The sequence below is a fragment of the Ahaetulla prasina genome, chromosome 4 (assembly GCF_028640845.1).
Source record: "Ahaetulla prasina isolate Xishuangbanna chromosome 4, ASM2864084v1, whole genome shotgun sequence".
In the NCBI taxonomy this organism is placed as follows: Eukaryota; Metazoa; Chordata; class Lepidosauria; order Squamata; family Colubridae; genus Ahaetulla; species Ahaetulla prasina.
In genome coordinates, this window is record NC_080542.1 from 104,506,152 (window position 1) to 104,533,803 (window position 27,652).

The 27,652-nt window shown below is 35.1% G+C and overlaps 1 protein-coding gene across 3 annotated transcripts; it reads right to left on the reverse strand.

The window, feature by feature from the left end:
* Positions 1-1,539: 1,539 nt before the first annotated feature.
* LOC131198904 (protein PALS2) lies at positions 1,540-27,652 on the reverse strand. 3 transcript variants are annotated; one of them, XM_058184142.1, is made up of 11 exons: positions 26,250-27,652; positions 23,576-23,728; positions 23,041-23,193; positions 22,071-22,298; positions 19,256-19,387; positions 17,586-17,685; positions 17,188-17,256; positions 15,701-15,862; positions 11,412-11,614; positions 9,122-9,250; positions 1,540-2,906 (listed from the first exon to the last, which is right to left on the reverse strand). In XM_058184142.1, exons 1-11 carry the CDS (start codon positions 26,364-26,366, stop codon positions 2,877-2,879), a joined length of 1,476 nt encoding a protein of 491 aa, XP_058040125.1. In that variant the 5' UTR covers positions 26,367-27,652; the 3' UTR covers positions 1,540-2,876. The 3 variants fall into 3 exon arrangements, with proteins under 3 accessions (XP_058040125.1, XP_058040124.1, XP_058040127.1); XM_058184141.1 differs by having other exon boundaries at positions 1,540-7,886; positions 26,250-27,648; XM_058184144.1 differs by lacking the exon at positions 22,071-22,298 and having other exon boundaries at positions 1,540-7,886; positions 26,250-27,649.

A 27,652-nucleotide genomic window follows, 5' to 3' on the forward strand; every position in this document is an offset into this window, starting at 1 on the left:
GAGATAGTCCTTGATTTACGACCACAATTGAGCCCAAAATTTTGGTTGCTAAGCAAGAGCGTCGTTGTGAGTTTCACATTTTACTCAATGACATCTCCTGACTCTAACAGTCATTTGCAGGCTAGGGATGAAAATCTGAAGCCATGTGTAATGTTCTAATGTACAGAAGTAATAGTTAAATGTGTGGCAGAAAGTGGACTCTGGGTGTCTTTTTCCAAATGCAGTGAGATTGAATGTATAGTTTTAGAAGAGCTGTGTGTGTGTACAGACACCTACAGTGCATATAGTAGTTAATGTATCTTTTTGTGTGCCTGTAAACTCACTGTACTATGTAATATTTATCTGGCATATATGCATAGGATTCAATAGTGTATTTTGGATGTTCAGTAGTAGTAAATAGCGAAATTGTTATCTCGAGGCAAGGAGGCCAGGCAAGGCGCCCCTTGACACGAGTGATGTCAAGTTGGCCACGACCACCAAGCCACGCCCACAGAAAGGTTGTTTTAAAAATTGAATCCCACCACTGGCAATGACCATCATGAAACAGGAGAATAATTGAAAAGGCCATTTAAGCAATCAAGGTTAAAAAACAGCAGAGCAGCCATTATTTAGATTAGAGTTGAATAACAAAACTTTTCTTTGTTGTGGCAGAGAAGCTGGGAACAGCAGCATCAGTTTTGGGAGTCATATTTTTAATCTTTCTAGTTATAAAGGCAAGGGATGCGGTGGCTCTGGGGCTAAGATGCTGAGCTTGTCGATCGAAAGGTCGGCAGCTCTGCGGTTCGAATCCCTAGTGCTGCTGTGTAATGGGGTGAGCTCCCATTACTTGTCCCAGCTTCTGCCAACCTAGCAGTTTCAAAAGCACGTAAAAATGCAAGTAGAAAAAATAGGGACCATCTTTGGTGGGAAGATAACAGCATTCGTGCGCCTTTGGCGTTGAGTCATGCCGGCCACATGACCATGAAGATGTCTTCGGACAGCGCTGGCTCTTCGGCTTTGAAACGGAAATGAGCACCGCCCCCTAGAGTTGGCAATGACTAGCACATATGTGCGAGGGGAACCTTTACCTTTTTTAGTTATAAAGGCATTTTTATTTACCTACTTGATTAATGTGAAGTGTATCAAAGTTGCAGGCCTCAGAGCTGCTTGATTTAGATTGTGGGGGGATATGTTAAGGAGGAAAATGTAATACTTGGCTTTTCAGATATTGACAAAAGTACATAAAATCCATTCAATTCCATCCATTTCTGTTAGCAAAGCCATATGGCCTCAAACCAATGGAAGTCAACAGATTTTGGATATTATATTCACACCACTTATTAAATGCTAATTAAGGTATTATTGGAATGATAACAAGGTTTTTTTTCCAGTGTTTTAATTAGGCATATGCAGTGCAAAAATATGACTTGTTATTCTTTCATATTGATAAAAAAAATTATACATCATACAATAGGCTCTCCAACCTTGGCAACTTTAATGAATTCTGGGAGTTGAAGTCTTCCAGGCTTAAAGTTGCCAAGGTTGGAGACCCCTGTCATACAATATAAAATTATAACATCTATTGCAATGAAGGCTACTGTATTGCCTGCTTCCTTTTTTGATGCCTGTTCTGTGCAGTAAGAATGCAATTCATAAGAGATCACACTGAATTTTCAAATATTACATTTTATTTCATATATACAAAAATAACTTTCTTAGGAGTTTTCAGGATTTCAGAGTTTTATACATTTCAACAATGATATACAACTTAAATGGGTAAACAGGGAATTCTTTAAAAAAAACATTGTTTAACCGAATAGCGCACACATTTATCCTACGAAATTTCACAGTTTTCTTATTATCCTTTTTCAGAACTTTCTAATCTGATCTATGTGGCAATTTTCTTCTGATTTACAGCATGGAGATTAAAATTTCTATCAGGGACTCAGTCAAATCCCATTTAAATCATCTACTGTCCTATGTGTGTCAATATTAGTGCACATTTGAAAAAAGTTACCAACTGTTTAACAGAAATACTAAGAGCTGAAGCAATAAAAATTATACTGCATAAGCCTAACAGAAGTCATTATTTTGGAATGTACCTAATGGTGATTTTCTATCTAATCTTAGAAACACAAAATAGCCCCCATATAATAATTCACAAAAAATGTAGATCTCGATAGAATACATATTTGAAGAAATAGTATGCCAGTGCATCCAAGATATATTATTTTAATACAGTTTCCAAGTTAAAACATCTTTCTCTAGCTAACATAGTACATTTTTAAAAAAAAGTATAACTACCATATATGCACCTGAACCCTTAATCAGATGTTTCTCTTACCCTCATATTGGGACACAACTAACATAAGACTGAACATGATTCTCAGCTATCTTACTTGATCAGTAGAAAAATGTTCGATCTTAAAAATGGATAATCCATTTAGCAGCAGGAAGCCTAAAAAAAACCACTTCTGCCAATAAAGTCCATATAAGGCAAGGACATTGAAAGGAAGATAAGCAATCTAAAATACAGGTATTCCTCAACTTGCCACCATAATTGAATCTGGAATTACCATTGTTAGTCATGATGGGTTTTAAGCGAATCATCACTAGTCCATGCCCAGTTTTATGACCTTTTTACAGTGGTTATTAAGTAAACTCATTGCCCATACATGGGTGCTTTTTTCTGAAAGCCAGAAGTAAACACCAGTTCCCAGCAAAAAATGTAAATTGCTGTCACATGACTGCAGGACACTGCAAATGCTTATTTATGGAACGATTGTTCAGTATCCAAAGTGTAATCATGTGACTGTCGGGGAGGGGTGTCATCAGAACTTGAAATCCAGGTAATAAGTCCTTTTTGTGTGGGTGGGTATTGTAACTTTCAACAGTTGCTAAGCGACTGGTCGTAAGTTGAGGACTACCTATGTAATGAAATAGATAAGAGGCATTAGGAATCTCATTAGTTTGTTGCCTGTGGTTTTGGTTTTTTCTCATGGATGCTGCTGTTTTAATATTTTAAAGAAAGGATTATCCAATACATAATTCCAGTCACGAACTTTAATGGAAAACTAATCCAAAGCAGTTTAACATCATAAACACAAATTCTCAATATGACATGATGAAAGCAGCTTTTGAGATAGTTTAAGGGTTGCTTTGTTTTCTCTGAAAGTTTCCAAGGTTTATTATGGGAACTCCTGCCAATTGAACCAAGACAAGACAAAGAAAAATAGTAATAATGTGTGATGGATGTAGACTATATTTGATTCTGAGCAGATAAAAAATTACTCAAAAACTGAGATGAATTTCAAACAAATATTCCCAAAAAAGTTCTGCATTTTACATTTTTATTCCAAAAGTGCGTATCTAACAATATCTATCAGTATTATATACATATTTGTACAGGACAGTTTGCATTCAAAATTCTGCATCTTTCTCAAAAACAGTTGCTGCTGATTCCACAAATTGCTAAAACAATACCTCGTTGTTTTTAGGAACTCCTCGAGACCTTATTGATAGGATTTACCAGATCTTGTGTAGATATCTTAGCAGTTAAATTATTGCGGTTATTTTTGAGTATTATTTTTTCCAAAATCTTTTAACCACAAAAAAATTACTCAAATATTTTATATATAATTTTAAACTCGCTGCTTATCTGTGATACTAGTAAGGTACAGAGTTTTTCCTAAAGGACCAACATGAACTGTCATTTAAAACAACAATCTCCAATCGAGCCAGTTTTGCAGACTGGAAAGGAGGGAAGAGGGGATGTTCCACATGTTCCTGCCACCCACACTAATTGAACTGTACACGCATGCTTGCCAGCCTGCTGTGCGTGCAAGCGGAGCTGAACACACTCGTGCACTTGCCTGCCTCTTCTATAACTTGCCTGTTCTGAACGGGCCATGGCCAGGTAATGGACTGTGGTCTGGGGGTTGGGGGCTCCTGATTTAAAATGTCCCTCGGCCTCTATCATTCTTTTTCTTTAGCTCTTGCTCTTAAGTTCCTTTTTTTTATAATTTCCCTTGATTATGACAACTGTCTTTCTGACACTTTCTGCTCTTATATTGGTTAGTATATTTGTATTTATAAATTTTGAAGGCCAAAAATAGTTTAAAAGAGTAGCAGCTTCTTGAAGATTCAGGTACTGGCTATACAGAAATAGGCATTTATGTTAGAAACAAAAATTAGCTTTGATTTAGGTCTGACTCAGCATGATTCATATATTCTGCATTTTATTATAAATTTAAGATAAATGAAAAATAAACATATAACAATTATATATTCCAGGAACTGTATAGTCCCTGTGAATTCAGTATGACCTATTGTAGCTTAGGTATAATTTTAAAGTTACCACAATGTACAAACTATATAAATTTATGGGAAATTTTTTAAAGTTTCAACAGGTGCAATTATGGATTGCCTTAATGGATAAGTAACATTTTAATAACTGTCATGCACTTTTGTTGATTTTTTTTTCCATTCCATAATTTTTGGTAAAACTATAGAACAGAACAATGAATAGTATTTACGGATCCATGTTAACATCTAGTATAGGCATTTGCATAAACCATTGTTTTCTACTATTATTACACAGGCATACCTATACACTTAGCACATAAATTTCAATATATATTTACTTTGGTACAGATAATTATATACCCTAATGTCAGCAAGCAATATTGTCTTCCCATTTCATGTACTCATGTTAAGCATAGACAGATTTTCCATTTTTATATTGAACTACACATGGAATCACCCTTATATGATTTCTCATTTACTCTATCAATGAAGAAAGGATAAATATACTTTATCCTTTGAGGAAAGTGGTAAAACATTTCTGGTATATTCTGGATTTATTATCCATAGGAATTTGCACTACATCAGTTCAAATCACTGACAGGAACTCTGCAGTTGCAAACAAAGATGCCAAGAACTGAAATTAGGACACTTAAAATGTTCTGCCTCTGATTTACACCTTCCCAATTAATCCATTCTGCACCTCATTTACTAAATTTAGAATCATGGTGCTGTCCTTGGAAGCATTTTGCCTGTTACATACTTTTCCATTGCTGCCATTCAGCAATGGGAGGATAAATTCATGTGTCTCTGTATTCGAAGTTTCATTACTTTATAGCTGGGACTACTACACACATACAGCAAAAACAGTGAATGGCCTATATCATGTGCAGTAATAGTCTGTGACTGAGCATAGAGGTGGATTTTATATCAAATGTAGTAATTCTTATGCATGGCAATGAACTAACTCTTCCTGTTACATTCAGGACCTGTGGTTTAAATTCCCACATTAATGCCAAGAGTGAATTCTGTGACATGAGCAGTTCTCCCAAGATGATATAGGAGTACCAGCATAAAAAGTCTTGCCCAGAGAAAATATAAAATGTTTCTTGATCAATTCCCTACTGTTGACAATTTCTTTAGAAAGCCATTAAGGCAAATACTGATATTTTGTTTTTCTTCTTCCTGCTTTTGACATCACTGAGCTTTTGAGCCTTAAAACCAAAATCAAATTTCTTTAATCACTTGCTAAACTTTCCTTGAACTAAGGCCAATCTGAAAAACCTTCTGCTTTCCAACAGGAGTGGATAATACAGATCAATGGCTAGAAACAAGACAGGAGTAGACTGAGTATTCTGCTTGAGAACATTTTATTTTTTTAAAAAATAGTTCAGGTAGAATCTGAACAGAACTTTAATCACGGCTACTTAAAATGCAGCCCAAACTCTCATCTAGCAAAGAGCAGTAGCAACAAATCAACTGGAATGCTATCTAATGTAATATTAGAAAACAAAGGAATGAGAAGCAGTTATTTGACTTGAGGATTCAGTAATGCCTTCCACTCAATCTCCATTCAAACAGCATTATATTCAATAAAAGTATAGCCATTTTTATCCCACTTCATAACCCTACAATGACATTGAAATTACAGAGTAAAATGTCATTTTGGGTACTGGAAATTTTTTTCCCCCAGACTCAGGTATACTTTTATTTTTAAATACTTAACATCAGCCTATCTACAGAATTAATGCAACAGAAATAAATTTCTGTACAATATTTCATATTGTTACAAGCTAATTTCTAAATACCAATAGCAATTAAGACACAGATATGCAATTATTTGCATAACATTTACAAAATATACGTAAGTCTTTAAAAAAATACCACAAAGGTTTTTTTTCATCTACAATACCTTTTTGGTATCAACATTTCTCTATATAAACTAAAAATTATTGAAACCCTGTTTCCTTGTGCATCTTAAAAGGCAAAATACTTAAAAGCTAGTTTGTCCTGTCTTGGGCTTTTCCAATATTTTTTCATTGTTGGCATCTTGTGTGTGATACTTTGGTATTGAAAATAAGCTCTGTAATCCTAGTGCCCAAACTCATATGCAAAATAAATTAAATGGGGAAATGATAACCACTTCAGGCCCTCTGTGTGTTAGCAATGTCTGGCTCTATTTATAATATCAGGCATAATATAAAATATTATCATCAGATTATTCCCTCTTAGTAATCGTATCTATCTACATCCCCTCAATAGAATATGTATCAGAAATGCATTTATGTAATCAGTAAATATGAATCTAAGATGATAAACTAACTAAGGGAAGAGTTTAGCTAACACTGTAAAACAGGAGTGTGAAACAAAAATAAATTCTTTCATAAATAATACTGAATTTTAGCATCTGACACTCTTTTTGGTGAATAAAGCCATGTAACACAAAGGATCAGCTCAAAGCCTCATCACATCACGTTTTATAACACACACAATCACTCATAAATATTCTGGTATAAACTAAAAGCCAGTCATCATAGAACGGTATACAAATACAGAGCGAGGTCATAATAAAAAAGCAGATTTTGTTCCTCTAAGCTATGAATTTTCCACAACTAAGAACGTACATTCTACATGCTGAGTTCTTCACTAAGACTCTGTAGCATGAGGTTCTTTCAGGCTATTTCACCATTACCTCAAACACAATGAATTTACATTACGAGAATTCTTTGAAAAATACTTACTGCATGGATTGAAATGTTGGCTTTTTAAAAGGGTCTCTTAGGGAAAGTTCAAGATATTGCTTTTACATTTATGTAAAAAGGGAATCTACATAAAAGTCTACAGTACATCTGTCTAAGACAAAACAGCTGCAAAACATGGATAACATTAAGCAAATATGCTTCAGTAACATGGCTCAGTGCTGGTTGCTTTATTAAAAGTTCTGCTTATGTCAAGGAGATATGCTTATTAGAACAAGGATTATATCTAAATAATAAAAACTAATCAGATGAAACATTTGATTTAAAACAGAGTTTTACAAAAACCTTTTCAAGTATTTTTCTCCTTATCACAGTGAAAATGTAAGATCAAATGTATAAATGAATGACTGGAAAGTTCTTTAGATGAGTAAAGGCAAAGTAGTAAATCAAAACATTTATAAAAATGCTTCAACGCATTTCCTTCATGTGATATGAATAAAAAGGTTATTTGTAAAAAGTTAGAAAAATTAAAATAAATCACATATTAAGTACACTTTCCCTTCAACATTTTTTATAAAAAAATTGACTACCATATTATTATTTTAATATACATAAAATAAAAACATATTGGGTCCTGCCAAGTATCTGGCACCACTGTACAATATTTTCTTGTATAGTGTTTGTTTCAACAAACATTACATGATGTTTGTTTCATCTTTAAAAGAACTGTCAGTATACCCAGCTAATCGGGACCCACTGTGATTCCATTCTCAATTTCTCTGTAGCAGTTTGCAACTTCTCAAAAGCTTTGTCTAGGTTGTCATTCACAATAATCAGATCAAAGTAGTGACTATAAGCTCTCTGGATCCGTGCACTCTCATCAACAGTTTTCTTCAAATCAGTATCCTATTAAAATATTGACAAATATTAAAAATAAAACAATGCTATAAAAAGCAAGCAACTAGAATCAGATTTAAAATTGAGAGCTTGCGTTAAAAAAATATTTAGAGATCAGCAAGATCAGGTTTTGGTTTTTTTTTAGAAAAAAGTATTTAAAATTAATTTCTAAAAATATAATGATACAAGAATCTGAAAGTGCAAACAGCTATTTACCATAGATACAACAGATAACTCATAATTACACTACAGTCTAGCTCTTGGGATTCTTATAGTTATGCACAACTCTTTAAACATGCACATAATTTGCATACTTTGAAATCTTACTTTAGAAATAAATGTTTCACTATTAGGTTATTACAATATTGGATTTCATCAGAAAAATTTCAAAGCATTTTAATTAATAACAGCTACATTTTGTGCTAGATCAAGCTGTATGGACCATACTAACCACATACTTAAATGACCAGACTTGCCAATGAATATTTTCCTGGGCCATTTTAAAATGCAGGTATTTATTTATAAAGCTCTATCAGCTGAGGATTAAGGTGCCTTAAAGACCATCTTCTGTGACACTGATCTATCTAGCTATTTTGCCTGATAGTTTACTCATGAAATTATTTTTCACTTTCTTTCTTAGTGCTTCACACACTTGTTAGGCTAAATTTAGATTTACTTATATTCAGAATTATATTTGATATTTGAAATTATTCTTATTAGCTTGTTATCAATCCCATTGGCTTCCATATGCTAACACAATCTGAATCCAAACTATTATTTTAATGCATACTATTCTGGCAATTTTAAATGGATAAATACAGCATCATATATTTAAATGCAAGAGCTATGTCGTAAGCTCTTGTAACACATATTTACAGTAACTAGAAGTGTATCCCACTTTTCAATTAAGAAACTAGATTAGGATTTGAATTAAAATAACTTCTTGCTCTATAATACATATTATGTATTGATGTATTGAGAGACATCAAGTACAATCTTTGCCTCACATCAACAAACTACTAGTCTGTCAAGTTTTCTGGAACCAATGAGGCAGTTATAACAAAATGAAATAAACATCTGCAACAATCTATGTCTAGAAAGTTTAGTAAAAGTCCACGAACTACAAATGGCCAAGCAGAAAGAGGGAAAGGAATTTATACTATATTAAGTGTATCTTTAATAATGCTGATAAAACAAACTAGTTTACTCAGATATATTTTTGAAAAAATGATAATTTTCCTTACTGTTAGAAGCTTGGTTGTAATTCCTGCATCAACCACAGCTTTGTGCATTGCACGCAGGGTTTCAAGTTCTGGAGCAGCAATAAAAACTACATAGGGCATAAACTCAGATGTCCGCAACACTTTAAGTGCCTGGAAAGAAAAGAATTAAGTTATGCATTTAATTTTTTGGATAATAGGCAGTATCAGTGTAAGCAGCTTTAACATTATGCAGATTTTCATGATAGCACAAGAGATAATATTCAGTCCTTTTAATCAAACGATGCCATCTATTAGGACACAGGAAGCATGCTTTTTCTGTCACTGCATTCAGCCTCTTCAATTACATGCCCCAAGAGATCCATGTGACTATTCTGCCCGGAGGATGTTCTGGAAGGCTTTACAAACATGGCAGTTCTCTCACGATATTAGTGGTAGACTTAGTAATAGTGGTGAGATACAGAATATGGTTGTCAGGATGTGTCAGAAATTTTCTTTGAGTGTTTTCTTAAACTGTAAGCTGCTCAAAATAGTCAAGTGACTTCTAAATCTATATTTCAATTCAGTTATATATTTCTCAAAATGATTAGCACCTAATGATAGGGGGAATTTTCTTTAGTTATTATACTTTTGTAATCTAACAACACATAGTGTATTTATCAGGTTACAGTTACCATATTCTAGTTACATTTCAAGTATTTCTGCGCACGTTTCAGTAGTGAAAATAGCATTAGAAATATTTCAGTGTTCGCTTCATTTTTTTTAAAAAAAAGCAAAGTAAGTAAATGCAAATGAAAAATGACTTGCCACACAACATGCTGAAGAATTAAGTGAGTTCTAGTCCTGCCTTAGGCATAAAGGCAGCTGGCTGACTTTGGGCCACTCACTCTCTCTCAGTCTTGGAAAGGAGGCAATGAAAGAAGGCATTTCTGAAATCTTGCCAATCTTTTGGAATGGAATTTGCACTAAACCAATAATTTGCAGAACTAGTTTGATCTAGTGATTAAGGCACTAAGAACAGGAAAAAATGTTCTTGTCCTGCCCTTGAATCACCCTCCCTAAACTGTAGATAACAATGGTGAATCCCTTCTGAAAGGTTGCTAAGAAAATTACATGAACTTCTTCATGTAGTTACCTGAAGTCAACCTCAAAAAATAAAAGAAATAAGAAGCTTATTCTTTATCCATCTACTGCTTGTACAACCACAATCTCCACCATTTGGAGACAGTAGCAAATATTGGCCAAAGAAGAAGATGATGGAAAAAATGCAGTAATGGTAGGGAACGTAAGCTCAACAACAATCGTTATGAAGCTATAAATGGCAATCCAGATGGTCTTTGGCTCAACTTTATAAGCCACTTTATATTTCAAAAGAACAATAAACATTGTACACATACTGTGAAGTCATGGGAGCATTCCATTCAGATACGTAAGTTCTATCTGACCTCTAGAGAAATCCACAACTTGCAAATTTCTTCAAGTAGGCAAGACTGAATTTTTTAAAGACTTTTTCTTCATGTGCACAGTCTTAGAGAGGATTAAGAGTCATAATGGCCACTTAAATGTGAAAATAGCCTTTAAAACATGCTAAAATAGGAAAAGGACCAATGCTGCTCTTTTTGGCCATCACTGGTAACAACAAGGCATGATGTAGTCCCCACTTCCTACTGGAAGCCTAGCCCTCTTGTGAAATCTGCTTACTATTCAAATTAATGTAATTTGAAAATTTAGAAAATTTATAACTACGCCGCCTTCGACATGACCTGAGTTTAACTCATAGAATCATCTATTACAATGTCCTTCCTGTCGAAGACTACTTCAGCTTCAATTGCAACAATACACGAGCGCACAACAGATTTAAACTTAATGTTAACCGCTCCAATCTTGATTGCAGAAAATATGACTTCAGTAACAAAGTTATTAATGCCTGGAATAAACTACCTGACTCTGTGGTCTCTTCCCAAAATCTTCAACCAAAAACTGTCTACTATTGACCTCACCCCATTTCTAAGAGGTCTGTAAGGGGCGTGCATAAGAGCACAAGCATGCCTACCGTTCCTGTCCTATTGTTTCCTTTTGTTATATCCGATTAATATAGTTATTACATACTCATACTTATATATATGCTTATATATTATATAGTTATTCATGCTTATGCTTATATATATTGTGTAACAAAATAAATAAAAAAAAAATAAAAAAAATAAATAATTAAAGAAAATCCAAGTTTTAAAAAGTTTCTCCAACTTGATCAGGGGCAAAATTTTCCCACTGATACTTTCCCACTGGCTAGTAAAATACTACACCAGCCTACCTGTGGATTCACATCCAAGATACAAGTTCTTCCAGTCTGAACTACTTCAATAATAGAATCTATTTTGGTACCATAAAGATTTCCTTCATATTCCCCGTGTTCTAAATATCTTCCTGCTTTAATATCTGCCTCCATTTCACTTCGTGACACAAACCGATATGCTTGTCCATCTTTCTCATCATCCCTCGGTTTCCGTGATGTAACTAAATAAATTGACATATAAGCAAAACAACAATATATAAAAGATACAGCCAGATGTGTTTTTATGTAAGAACTTCTTTCAGATAGACACAAAGATCTGAATACAGTAGATTTCCTGTACTAGTAGAAAGACTCTTCAGTCCAAGAATGATTTCCTGTTATGGCTCACAAAATAATTCCTATGTTTCAGGAAACAGCAATAGTACTTACTTACATATCACTTTACAACCCGTTCTAAGCAGTTTACAGAGTCAGCCTCTTGCCCCCAACATTTTACCGACCTCGGAAGGATGGAAGGCTGAATCAACCTTGAACTGGTGAGACTCAAACTGCCAAACTGCAGGCAGTCAGCAGAAGTAGCCTGCGGTACTGCATTTTAACCACTGTGCCAACAAGGCTCATAACATTTCAACCTTGAGGTATAAACCTGAGAGAAGATTGGGGGTTGCAGGAGATCACATAAAAGCTCCAGAAATTAGGCTTTTAGTCTCCAGAGCTATTTTAATTTGCATTTTTATTTTTATTTTGAGTTCATGCACTTCCTGCCTCCCTCCTATCTGCATCTGAAAAAAATATTTTACCAACTATTTATAATTAACATGTTTAAATGAACTTGAATACAAATAGTTTAAATTCCAATCTGTAGAATTCCTATGTAATGCATCTCAAAGTGTGCTTGAAAGTACTTATAATAGGGCTTATTCCCAAGTGAATTAATTTTAAAGCACAACTGTCCATATGTTTGCTGATACTATTTTACTGCCAAATATGTAAAACATACCAATATTAGAAAAAATGAACATAACTTCAAATCCATTTATTCATAGTATTTTAACCGATACAGGTAATCTTCGAGTTACGAATGTAATGAAGCCTGCCAATTAGATCTGTAACCCAAGGATTTGTTGGAGTGAATCACATAAAGTGAACATGAAAACTTCCTGCTTTCACCTACGTATTCGCTAATTGAATGTGCTGATCATTAAGTGTGCAAGATATCTCAGAGTGGGGAAGGCCATGGTGATGAAACAGGCCACTCAAGGCCTCCCTAACCCACTGAGATACCTCATGCACTGCACAATTACTTCCCCCCATCCTACCGAAAATGATCTGAGAATAATCTCAGTTTGAATCGAAGGCAAACAATTCAACATCACAGTAGCCCAAGTCTATGCCCCAACCACTGGTGCTGAAGAAGAAATTGACTGGTTCTATGAAGCCCTACAGCACCTTATAGAATTAACACCAAAAGGTGATGTCCTCATCATCATGGAGGAAGGATTGGAATGCTAAAGTAGGAAGCCCAAAGAACTGGAATAAAAGGCAAGTTTGGCCTTAGAGTACAAAATGAAGCAGGGCACAGGCTGATAGAATTTTGTCAAGAGAATACAATGGTCATGGCAAACAGACTTTTCCAACAACCCAAGAGATTACTCTACACATGGACATCACCAGACGGTCAACACAGAAATCAGATTGACTATGTGCTCTGCAAACAAAGATGGAGAAGCTCTATACCATCAGTAAAAACAAGAGCAGGAGCTAACTGTGGCTCAGATCATAAGCTTCTCATTGCAAAATTTAGGGTTATATTGAAGAAAGAAGGGAAAAGCACTAGGCCACTCAGTATGAACTAAATCATATCCTTGATGAATATATAGTAGAGGTGACAAATAGATTTAAGGAATAAGATCTAATAGACAGAATACCAGAAGAACTATGAATGAAGGTTCGCAACATTATACAAGAGGTATCAACTAAAACCATCCCCCCAAAAAAAGAAATGCAAGAAAGCAAAATGGCTGTCTCAGGAAGCTTTGCAAATAGCTGAGGAAAGAAGGGAAGGTAAAGGTAAGGGAGAAAGAGAAAGATACACCCAGTTGAATGCAGAATTTCAGAGAATAGCTGGAAGAGATAAGAACGCATTCTTAAATGAACAGTGCAAAGAAACAAGAGAAGAATAGAATAGGGAGGACCAGAGATCTCTTCAAGAAATTTGGAGATATGAAGGGAATGTTTCATGCAAAGATGGGCATGGTAAAGGACCAAAATGGCAGGGATCTAATAGAGGCAGAAGATATTTTTATTTATTTATTTATTTATAATTTAATTTCTATACCGCCCTTCTCCCGAAGGACTCAGGGCGGTTTACAGCCATATTAAAACACATAAAATACATAATAAAAGTCACAAATTTAAAATTAATTTAAAACGAAATATTTAACAAGCCTAATTCACTAAAACGGTCTTAGACAGATATAAAACCCTTAAAATTTAAAATTATAAATACATTAATAAATTAATTAAATTAATTAAAACACTTAGGCTAGTCCCGCCCGATTAAATAATAAGGTCTTCAGTTCCCGCTTGAAGGTTCGGAGGTCGTGGAGTTGGCGTAACCCCGGAGGTAACTCATTCCATAGGGTCAGTGCTCCCACAGAGAAGGCTCTCCCCCTGGGGGCCACCAACCGACATTGTTTGGTTGATGGCACCCGGAGCAGGCCCACTCTGTGGGAGAGCACAGGTCATTGGGAGGCTATCGGTGGCAGAAGGCGGTCTCGTAAATAGCCTGGTCCTAAGCCATGGAGCGCTTTGAAGGTGATCACCAACACCTTGAATTGCACCCGGAAGGCTACCAGCAGCCAGTGCAGGCCACGCAGGATAGGTGTTATATGGGAGCAACGTGGTGCTCCCTCTATTACCCGCGCAGCCACATTCTGGACTAGCTGGAGCCTCCTGGTGCTCTTCAAGGGGAGCCCCATGTAGAGAGCATTGCAATAGTCCAGGCGAGAGGTAACGAGGGCATGAGTGACCGTGCGTAGACCGTAGATTAAGAAGAGGTGGCAAAATTACACAGAAAATTATACAAGAATGAGCTTAACATGCCTGATAACCAATATGGGATGGTCACTGACCTCAAGCCAGATATCCTAGAAGTCAAATGGGCCTTAGGAAATCTGGTAGAGATGACAGTATTCCAACTGAGCTATTCAAAATCTATTGAAAAGGCGATCAAACCAGTCAGTCCTAGGGGGGAGCAACCCTGACTGCTCTTTAGAAGGCCAGATCCTGAAGATGAAACTCAAACACTTTGGCCACCTAATGCTGGGAAAGATTGAGGGCAAAAGAAGGGGACGACAGAGAACGAGGTGGTTGGATGGAGTCACTGAAGCAGTAGGCATGAGCTTAAATAGACTCCAGAGGATGGTAGAGGATAGGAAGGCCTGGAGGAATGTTGTCCGTGGGGTCGCAATGGGTTGGACATGACTTTGCAACTAACAACAACACAAATCCTACCGTGCCAGTCTCACTTACCTTGCAAAAATCTGCCTCCTCTCTGATTTCACTTCAGCATCCATTCGGCTTGCAAATGCTTTTCACGCATCGAGAATGAAATGTTCTGAGGGTTGTGATCTCACGTGACTGCAGGCATCTATTCTCTGCAAAAGCGGATGGGTGCCTGACGTCGTGTGACATCACAGCCCCCAGAATCTTTCACTGTCAGCATGAAAAGCATTTGCAAGCTGATTGATTGCTGGAAGCAAAATCATCCTCCCTCAAAGAAACCATGGCAGAGAGGAGACAGTTCTTTGCAAAGTAAATGAGTCTGGCATGGCAGGATGTGGGGAAAGCAATTGCGGGGAGTTGGGGGAAGGAGTAGGCAGGGTAAATGTTGCAGTGCCTCTGCAGTCATTTGTAAGGGTGAACGGCTGCTGTGGTACTGCAACATTCTTAATTTCAGGACTGTGTTGTAAATATTTGGGAGGATTATCGTGTAACTTTGAATGGTCACTAAGTGAACTGTCATACCTCGAGGATTACCTGTAGTTTCCAACCAATACGGTTCTGAGCTTTCTTTTGCCAACTGAACCTGCAATACTTGTTGATGTTGTCGCGTATTGGTTGGAAATATGCAGAAGAGAGGCCTTCATTCTGCAGTGGATAGGCAATGGCTAAAATGATGATAATGATGATTTTAATTTGTAGTTACACCACCTCATTTCATAATGTCTATCAGAGATTAAGGTTATCAGGAATCAAAGAAATACGTTTAGTGAATCTATATAAAATAAGCAAACAAAACTTACATGGGACTGTGGTTCCAAATTTTGTGGGATTCAGTACAATAAATCTGTTTTTCAGACTCCTTCGGCCAACTCCTTGGGCCCCTATTAAAACCAGTGTTTTTCTTTGAAATGGAGGCATTTTTGCTACTTCCTCATATATCTGAATTTCATGTCGATCAAACTCTAGATGCAACAGAACATGTTAAAATCAAGGCAATGTGAACATTATATAAATTTCACAATTCTACGGATTGCAATCCACCAACCAGCCATAAAGCTCATTCGTTGACTTTGGGACAGTTATTCTCAACCCAATCAATTTGTGATTTCTTGAATCTCAGGTGGGAGGTTGTCTAAAGGGTTGGGTTAGCCTCTAGGAATGAGACCCTCTGAGGCCCCTATTATGTGACATCATTTAAGAGAAGGGATCTACAATACACTTACCCTATTTAGTAGGAAGGAGAGATTACTTCAAGAAGAGGCAGGTAAATTAGCCATATAAGGCTTTCAAGTAATATCCATTTTTATTATTTCCAGCATTGAAGATAGTACATGTATGTACTTACGTATGTATGTATTTTCACGAGGTGGGCAATATCCAGTCTGGCTACTGAAAATTGTGGCAGAAAGCCCTCTGCAATAAGTTGATAGGACTGGGCCATTACAGTTGATTTAATGTTAATTTAAGTTCAATTAAAATTAATTACACATTATACACTAATATTAAACACATTACAAATTAATTTTGGGAAAGCACTGGGTGAAAGGTCATATGGCCCTTCAGATTCTATCTCTGATTTCATGCAATAGTTTTCAAATGATGAATATACTATGAATATAGATGGGTCAACAAGGTAACATTGCTAATTATATGAATGATATAATATACAACAGCTGCAGCTTGTCACAAGGAATAAAAAATGTTTTCCTGTAGTAGGATTTCTACTGCTGCATGGCTATTCTATTTTTTTAAAAAAATAAGTGCTGTACAGGAGACCATTGTTCCCAATTACTTCTGGAAAGTTAGATATAATCTGGAATATAGGATTCCTAAATTATTTAATACAGTAGGGAAAAAAATCATTAATGTGCCCCATTTCACTTTAGTATTAAATTGCTAAACATGACAAGCTAAATTATCTGTGAGTTCAAGGATAATTTGAATTATAAAATAAATTAGCAAAACAGTGTAAATATACATTTTTACACTCTGACAAGGGATATGAAATTGTTTAAATTTAGGAAAACTCAGAAAAGATCAGTTTCATTTGGAATCACTTCCTGGAGTTGTATGTATAGCCACTGAAGGTACAGATAGTTCTTGATATATGACCATAATTATGGTTGTATGCCATATTAGTTGTATGGTCAGCCTGTGAAAAGATCCAATTTTACTATCTTTTTTCCAGTAGTTGTTAAGCTAAATGAATATAAATAACTTTCTAAATATTCTTGCCAAGTTATTTTTCTAGTATGTATTCTAGTATGTAATGCTGAAATTCACAAACCTGCATTTCTAGTTGTGAGATACATCATTTTTTTCTTCTTTTTACTATTTATTGTCCCACAGAAAGGACCTAAAAACAAATGAGATATTTTTGAAATTACAATTCGTTATATTGGTTTGGAACGAAGTCTTATTATACTCCATTGAAAGCCGTATCACCCTAACTGCTTATAGCTGCTAAATTTGTTTATATAACTATATAGTTTAGACTTATGGTTATAATACTCCCTATTTAATTTTATCTAAGTACCAGCAGATGGCAGAAAAGATTCAGAAATTAGAAAGAAAACAAATTATTTTGATCACTAATTTGTAATTATGGACAATAATGTATTCCATTATTCACAATGTATGGAACTTGAAGAATGAACATAATCAAAATATTTTTGTGTTCCTTACTTGAATTTTCCCAATCCCGTCTAACAAATGCTTTCCTCTTTTCTTCTAAAAACTGGCTAGGAATAAGTCCTGCACTTCCTCCTTCTTTGACATGGCTGGCCTGAAATAAAATTAAGCATGAAACAAAATTGATATTTACATTATAATTTGTAATGTAGCCAAGAGCAATTTAATATTCAGATTTGTTCATATAAACAAGTTGGATGCAAAGCACTGTAACACACTAGTAGACAAGTACCGTATCTTAAACTTAAAGTTTTAAGTATAAGAAAGTTTGAGTGTTCTAAAAAAATTTCCACCCACCTTTCAACAACCAAAACCTATTTTTCAGTAAATACATTATTTAAAAAAATCCGATTTCCGCCCTTTACTTTTATTAAATCATTGAATTAACAGATATGAACTTTAATTCAGGATTTCTTACATGCTCCAAAGACTTGTACACAGTCTTTAGATACCAAGATGCATAGTAAGTCAAAATGACACTAAAATGTCATAACACATCTTCTGTCATTTGAGCCCTATTTCATGACCATCTATGCTTAAAAATAAGATTACATAATGCAGATCATCTAAGTAATATAGATCATTTGATTTGTAAAAACCAAATATATACTAAGGAAGCAGATTTATCTTGATTATATCTAACAATGTAAGCAGAAATAAAAATAAAGCAGCAGTATCCCCTTTCCAAATGCTTAGATGAATTCTATTCAAATTTTCTTTTCCATTTGTCTTCCTCCTGAAATATCAAGACTGATAATCCCTCCCATAGCAACAACCCAAGGCTAGCTCTGTTGGCATGCACTGGACAAAAATTTAGGAATGTGCCCACATAAATAATTTAGCTACTCTTCTTATAACAGATGCTAGTGGACATAGTGGACAGCCAAGAACAGATTCACAAGCATTAACAGGCATTAATTCTGATACAGAACTAAGCTAATGAGAACTTTTCCTTCTTCAGACAAGCCTATCTGATGCACCAGTAATTTTTGCTATCTCTCACACCAACACACCCAAGACCTATATTTTGGCATTTTATGCATATATATATATATATTCACACATGCACAAAGAAGCTCCTCCTAAAAGCGTGGAGGCTTTTTTACGCACGTTTTAAAGGCTACTAATATCCTTGTACCTCTGTAACAATTTAATAAGTATACTACAGTACATCTATGTGCTGATTTGTATAATTTGGTTTTTCTAACTGAGCACAGAAGTGCATGTGATCTCAAGACAAGCCTGATATTACTTCATATTTTTACAGTCAGAATTATAATTTGACCATATAGAAGGAATAACCTAAGGATCTACTCCACTTTCATGAAACAGTTCTGAATTTCTGTCTGTTTTTTTTCCCCATCCCTTCCTCAAAGTCCCTGCAGTTTTCTTGGGAAGCTTTTACAGAAGTGGTTTGCCATTGCTTTCTTCCTAGGGCCGAGAATAAGTGACTGGCCCAAGATTACCCATCTGACTTTGTTCTTAGGATAGAACTAGAACTGATTTCTTAACCACTATACCAAACTAGCTCTCTTGCCTGAAATTATATCTAACAGTAATTCCTCATAGGATACAAAATAGCATTTTAAAAAAATGCAGAATGTATATAGCAGAAGACTGGATTAATGCATTGAAAATATGTATTAAATTTAACAATCTCTAACCTGCCACCAGTTTGGGTCTTCTCGATTTACAATCTGAAGAATTTCTCCCTTGGAAAATTTAAGACCAGCTTCTTTGCATGGAATGAGATTATCATTGAATGGATTATAATCAAAGTGACACTTCACAAATACCTGAAACATAATTTTAAAAATAGTTTAAGAACAACCATTCTAATTTACAAATGCTCATCAAGCTTGTCACTTGCTTAAGAGTTTAGTCATTATTTTTTTTGTTTGTTTCACCAAAACGAAGGGTCTAGAGGACAATTCTGAAAGATGATTAAAGATTCAAGCTGTAAAAATCCCTTGAAATAAATTACTACAGTTATCATGTGGTCATTTATGTTCTTATAATTTTGTTTAAGTGATCCCAATTATTTTTAGATGTCTTTTTTCTCAGAATGCAATCAAGTGAGATGAAGTGAAACCAATATTTTAATTAAGAGTTCCAGGATTCAAACTTGCATAGAAGATTCTGCCCTCTGCCACAGAAGAAAACTTTGTCCCAATGCAAAAATTGAAAGGTTACAATTTATTAGTTGTCATAATTAAGTGACTTGCCTTTACATTAAATAATCATTTCAATTATTATTAAAACAATGAAATAAGTTTTTAAATACAATTTTAAAGATATTTTACACATACTTTAATGTTTGTTCAGTTAATCTATGTTATTCCACATCTTACAGTCAGTTGTCAGAATTGTTTTTATTTCATGCATGTTGCACTGTCTTTTAGAAACAGTCTTTTTTTGAATAAAGCATGACTAAAAAGCAGCTATGCATGGATGCTACAGAAAGCTCCAACATACAAATTCTTACAAGTAATATTTTCCAAATATTGCATCAAACATTTTAGGTTTATTCAGCAAATCATAGTTCTGAAAAGACAAAATTACTTTTTATGTAGTGAGATTGGATTAGGGCACAACTCAGTCAACCACACAGTATTGGCTTCCCAAAAAAATTGTTACTACTGCTTAAGCATAACTATTTTTTTACATATAAAATTTTAAAATCAATGGAAAGCTGACATCTGAGATATGGAGGAAACATAATAATAAGCTGTATTATACTCAAAGGCCTGAGAATGGTTAATAAATAAGCTATAATTATGGAAGACTTTGCCATAAAAGCTGCCTCATTTTCACTGCTGCTGCACAATATTTTGCTAGCATCTGAATAATGGAAGATGTAGCATCTGAAAATAACATAAAGATTGCCAATTCAGCCAGATATTGTTGAAGAAAAGATAGTATATATATTTTTTGGATACATCTGTAAATGTCACAGCAAAATAACACATGCTGGGCTACTTCAATATCCCTTGTTTTATAAACAGCAGACATGTTTCTCTAGTGGGTCTTAAGAGCATATTCTCTTTAGAAATTCCAAAGGGAGTATATTATATACCTAGCTCAGAAACAAACTTACCATAATTTGGGAAATGTCACTACAGGCTAATTAGCCACTCCCCAGCAACTCTATGACAACCAGGTGCTGCTTTTAAAAGTTAAAACTATTTGTCTCTGTCTGAATTTTAATATGTTTCTATAGGAGCATATTTACCATAGGCCAATATCTTCTCCAATTCCCCCAATAAGATTATTCAGGTTTAGTGAGAAGTGTTTCAGTTATTAATGTTATTAATATCCCTATTTATCCCCTAAGATTCCTTCTAGAATCTGTCCATGACTAATGTTCATTGTTCAGGTGACAATTGGTCTACAATTAACCACAGATTAGACATTTCCAGACATAACATTCTAAACCAAGAACTTAAAGAAAACTAGTAAAAATAAGATGTGTGGTATGTGTGCCATTTATACCCAGGGGCGGAAAGAAATAAAAACCAATGAAATGTAAGGTATAATTTTATTCTCAAGGAATTGACTAAACATCCTGTGTTTTTAGGAATTTACTAAAATTATTGCATTAATTTTGTTGCTCAGAAATTAACATCTTCATTTTCATCTTCAATAGAGAGTCAGTTTGGTGTAGGTGATTAAGGTGCTGGTCTAGAAACTAGGTGACTGTGAGTTCTAGAGCCCCCTTAAGCATGGGACCCAATTGGATGACTTTGGGCTAGTCTACAAATCTACAAATCCGTGGGACGCGGTAGCTCAGGGGCTAGGACGTTGAGCTTGTCAATCGAAAGGTCGGCAGCTCAGCGGTTCGAATCCCTAGTGCTGCCGTGTAACGGGGTGAGCTCCTGTTACTTGTCCCACCTTCTGCCAACCTAGCAGTTTTGAAAGCACGTAAAAATGCAAGTAGAAAAAATAGGGCCCACCTTTGGTGGGAAGGTAACAGCGTTCCGTGCGCCTTTGGCGTTGAGTCATGCCGGCCACATGACCACGGAGACGTCTTTGGACAGCGCTGGCTCTTCGCTTTGAAACGGAGATGAGCACCGCCCCCTAGAGTCAGCAACAACTAGCACGTATGTGCGAGGGGAACCTTTACCTTTACCTTACAAATCTAATAATAATAATAATAATAATAATAATAATAATAATAATAATAATAATAATAATAATAATAATAATAATAGACAGTAACGTGCATTTTTTCATATACTTGAGTTGTAGTCAGCTGAAGCTTTATAATGCTTGCATTCTGAATGAAATTCCTACAATTATGTGTAACTGCAGTGCATTTACATATATATTTTAAGTGGCTCTTAGCAAAATATTAACTGCAGACAGCTCTCACCCTTAAATATGACTATAGCTAAGTTAATTAACATATTTGATTAGTCCTAGGAAAGGAAACAAAGTAACATCACTATATAGCTTCAAATCAAGGATAGTACTACTAACCTGTTGGGGAACAATATTATCTTTGTAGCTAGGAAGAATCTTCAGAGTGACACTACCACTAATACTCTTCAGGAGTTCTTGCAATTCTTTTGGATTGTTTCCAACTTCATGACCATTAACCTCTTTAATGATATCACCTACATGTAGGAGACCTTGTCGGTCTATCATTCCTCCATGAAGGATTCTTGCAATCACCAGGTCATTATTCTCCACCCTAAATGTCACACCCTAAATGAACATTTGAAGGGCATCAGAGTTTATCTCTGAAACATTTATACCCATTTCAGAACTAGAATCTTAACACTGTGATTTCTTATTAGTTGACATTACATAAGAGCTGTTAAAACTTGTACACTGTTATGATCCTGAAATCCAAAAGCAAAAGAGGATTTCATTCAACGAATTGACTTATAAACATGGATTTCTCACATTTTCAACTTACTGAACAATTATTTTAATCTTTATCTAACTTATTAACAAATTTATTCATCTATTCTATTTACTAGTTGAAGAACATGCATAGAGATATGAAAGCAAGTCTTTAGCATTTCTTCTCCCTGGAGCATACCGTGTTTCTCTGAAAATAAGACCCTGACTTGTATTTTTTTGAACCCTGAAACAAGCACTTGGCCTTATTGCTACGCACTCAAAAGGCCGATTGGGCTTATTATCAGGGATGTCTTATTTTGGGCAAAACAGGGTATTAGTGTTTTCAATGAACTTGGCTGTTTCTTCTTTCATATACACTCACACACTACAAGCCTGCAGTCCCACAAAAGCACTGGACTGTCTCAATATATAAAAACAGATATTTAAAGAATTATGCCTCTCCCACTACGTTTAAATTTTAGTGTCTATTCAAGAAATATTTTACCATCTTATAACTTTAATTAAAGAAACAACACAGATAGATTATGCAAATCTGTCAAATATATTTCATGTTTAAAGGAAAGGGGAAAGTCATACTTACCAAAGGCTCCCCTGCTCTTTTATGAATGCCAAGTATACGAATAGCATCTACTGGTACTATCTGATTGTTCACCGAAGCATTATTTATTTCTGGACTAGAGGGAGGAGATTCATAACACTTTGATGCCACAATATCATGAGCTTCTAAGAGTGACTGTAAATAGAGAATGGATGAGATGATACATTATTACATATTTTTTTCAGCTCTAATTGGCCAATCGTTACACAGAATAATGTGAAGGCTATTCCTTGGCAATCCAGAATGGTCCTACAATATTAATAGGGCAACTTCTCACTGCTCTAACCTGAAGTAAATTAAATAGAAAAGATAATTAAAGTTATTAATCAAACTATATTTATACTCCAAGACCAAACACATCTGAAGTTATATCAACCTCAGTCTAACATTAACACAATCATTTTTAGAGCTGAACCATGAAGTCTTGTCTTTAAAAAAAACAAAAACCTATTTTCATATGTTTTACAGCAATTGAACAAAAATATATTTAATTGTTATGACTAGAAAATATACTTACCAGAAAGTGTGGTTCCTTTAGTATACCAACTAATTCAGCAATATTTTCATCTTTATTTATTAATGGACTGATGTCTTCAAGAATCTCATTGACCAGCTCCAGATTGTTATCACTCACAGCCTCAAGTTTAGAATCCTCTAATCGTTCATGAGCCTATGAAAAATATAGAATAAGACATACTAACAAGAAAAGGGTGTTTGATTTACCACTGATTTTACAATACTTACTAGGTAGACCAATTATATTGCACTTTTTGCAAATTGTTATTTCATATAGTGTAATTTAGGATTTTTATCTTTGCTGTAGGACCCTTGAAAAAAACAGAACTTCTGTTACATAAAGCATGCAAATATACTTTTCTGAATTGTTGTTTTTATTCCTAGTAACGAACTAAAATAATAAGGTTAATACACAGCCTTTTGGAAATAGTAAGGCACAATTATGCTTCAGATTCCGGCAGACATTCTCACCACAGGTAATGTTTATGTTATAAAGCCTAAATATATTACAAAATAAAATGTTTCATTGAAATATATGTATCACCATGAAATGACATGAGGTGTTTTTCTTAGGGTAATCAAGTTAGCAAACTAGAATCATTATTATTTTACATCTGCTTCCTTACGGTGTCTACTTTTACTATTTACCATTTTTTGCTTAAAAAGTGCATAGGGACACCAGTTCCTAAGCCTTGAAGCATTATTTGATAAGGCTAAAAACTTAATGCAAGGTAAATGAGACCAAGGAAGTATAAATCACACATATTGTATCCAAATTAGCAAAAGGAAAAGGATTTTCCCCCAGAAGTTTGCCTTCAGCTGGACTGTAACTAAGAACATAGTAATGAAAATCCCCATTTATCTTTTTCTGTCTGATATCTAGAAAGATGGGGGCAACCTAAATTCAGATCATCCTTTCATCAGATCAGGGTAGACAGCTCTTGACTTACAATCACAATTAGGAACAAAATTCACTACATAGCAGTCATCAAGTGAGTCATGCCCAATTTTATCTTTTTTACTGCATTGCTAACTTGTTAAGTCTGGCTTCCCCCATTGACTTTGCTTGTTGAAACCAGCTGGGAAGGTTGCAACTGGCAGGCTCATGATCTCCGGATACTGCAATGAATGAAAATGCATGCGAGTTGCGAAGCACCCAAATTTTGATCATTTGACTGTGGGGACATTATGAAAGGTGTAAATGTGAAGGGTGATTATAAGTCACGTTTTTTCAGCTGCACCGTAACTTTTTGAATGGTTGTTAAATGAATGTTATAAGTCGAGGATTACCTAAATAATAATTCCCTTTTTGAAGAAGAAACTGCCATTCATCTATTAAGTGTATACAGGTAGTCCTCAACTTACAACAGTTGAGATAGTGACTGTTCAAAGTTACAACGGCACTGAAAAAAGTGACTGATGACCATTTTTCACACTTATGACTAATGCAGCACCTCCATGGTCATGAGATTTACATTTGGATGTATAGCAGCTGACTCATCTTTATGGCGGTTGCAGTATCCCCGGGTCATCTTTTGCAACCTTCTGACAAGCAAAGTCAATGGGGAAACCAGATTCACTTAACAACTGTGTTACTAATTTAACAACTGAAATGATTCATTTAATAAATGTGGCAAGAAAATGGGGCAAAACTCACTTAACAAATTTCTCACTTAGCAACATAAATTTTAGGCTCAATTGTGGTCAGACGTTGAGCACTGAAAAAACACAATATTGAAACTTCAAATTATAACTCACCATGCTACCCTTCTTTTATCTTTTTGCATGCTATTTGCATGCTATTTTTGAAAGAACAAATTAATGAATTTAATTAATGAATTTTTACTGAAATCTAGAAGATGAAGTTAAGAACTGTTGTGGCACAGTGGTTAGAATGCAGTACTGCAGCTGACTTCCGGCTGCCAGCAGTTTAGCAGTTTAATTCTCACCAGTTCAAGGTTGACTCAGCCTTCCGAGGACCCAATTTGTTGGGGACAATAGACTGACTCTGTAAACCACTTAGAGAAGGCTGTAAAGGACTGTGAAGCAGTACATAAGCTAAATACTATTGCTATTAAGGATATTTAATTGTTGCTCAACAATTACCAGAGCAATTAAAATAATTACGTTTCGAGGGCCCACATCTGATCCACTATGTGATCAGAAGAACGTATCTTCAATCTTCATACTCTTGCATATCAGATTATATTACCTAATACACTAGATACCAGGAAAGTCTATGGAGCTGGGCCCAATAATTCAATCCCATATCTCTGAAAGTTCATAAGAAGTCATTATTGATATGTGGCACTATCATATAGGGGTTAGGGTTGCTATTTTATTAGCAATACTTTGGGGGAGGGGGTTAGGGTGGACATGGGAAAAAAACATTTTCCAGGTAGGATCACTTCCTCTTCCTAATTTAAAACTATTTAGGAGTCCCCAGAACAGATTACAATCACATTGTTACAATTCAATAATGTTTGCTTCTGAATTACAGCAGTACACTCTTGGGGTGTTCTGGAGTCCCCCACAGCTTACCCTCTTTTTGAAAATTATTTCATAATCAATTCTCCTCATTTGATACAGCAGGGATTTCCAAGGGGCTAGTTAGTGTACACGAAAAAGTGCATTGACCATTTGGAAATTAACTGCCATAAATAAATATTTTATACCTTAGCAAGTGATTTTACAATAGGATTCTCCATAATTCCTTTCAAGAAAATAAGGTCTATTTCTTCAGCTCCTGATGATGAGGGCAAATCAGTAAGATTATCCAAAACTTGCTGCATTGCTATTGAAAAGAAACACAGGTAAAATACTTCAGACTTATTATAGTAAATATGTAAATAATTAAAATAATTGTCAATAAAAGTGACCAGCCACTTAAAGGCCAAGCACCAATTATTTTCTCCTTTAATGTTGGTTTTGAGAGAGATTTTAACAACTAAAAAAACAGTAAGAAACCTTTTGGCCACCTTAAAGCTAACAAATTTACAAGTAGTTTTGGCTTAACGATTGTCCTGTTTAGCAACCAAACTTATGATGCCCCTGAAAAAATAACTTTATAACCAGTCTTCTCATGACCATGGCAGTGATGTTTATACAGAATGACTGCATTGTTTAGTAATGGAATTGCTGTTCCCAATTCTAGTTGTTAAGCAAGTTGACTACCTGTATATGGGACAAATACTTGAGCATTCACAAAAGTGGGAATGGAAGATGGCTTTTCATCCATTTCTTCACCTACTTTTGAGATAGAAAAATATCAAAATGTGGTAGCTTCCTTACAGGATGGAAAATATCGTAGAAATGTGGAGTTAATCCTGTCAGTTTCCATTCATTGCCTATTAGACAGAGCTAAATATACATAAGACAGTTATGAATTGTTTAAGCATGTAGAACAGGCCTGTTAAACTGGTGGCCCGTGGGCTGGATACATCACAGGCAGGCCAAACCCACCCCGGCTCCACAAAGGCAAAAACATCGCAATAGGTCACGAACCAGCCCGTGATGCAATTGAGTTTGACACCTGTGATGTAAAAGGATATAATCCTTTAAAAATGCCAATTAATGCATAGCAACCTATGTGTTCCTTTATAAACCACAATTTATTGAAAAGTAAAGATATTGAAATATATATTATAAAAGTAAATAACCTATATTAGGGTGTAGATCTATATGCTGAGATAAGATTCCATACTTCCATTACTCAAGTCACAGTTTCTAATTTCAATACTACTGGTTTAATTGTATATTATTGTAATATAAGGGGGGTGGAAATGCTAGTAACTATAGGTAGCCTGACTAAGACCCAGGGGTGAAATATAAAATTTGTTACTACCGATTCTGTGGGCGTGGCTTGGTGTGTGTGGGGTAATGTGACTGGGTGGGCATGGCCAACTTTTTTTTTTTTTTTTTACTTTTAAAGCATTTTTTTCTACAACCTCTTTGGCCAAAGAGGGTGTAACAAAATGATTTTAAAAGCCTGTAATGAACAGGCAACTCAGTTGGGATCACCAGATGAAAAAAAGCTTTTAAAGGTTTCTGACGATCCCAACTGAGTTGCCTGATCGCC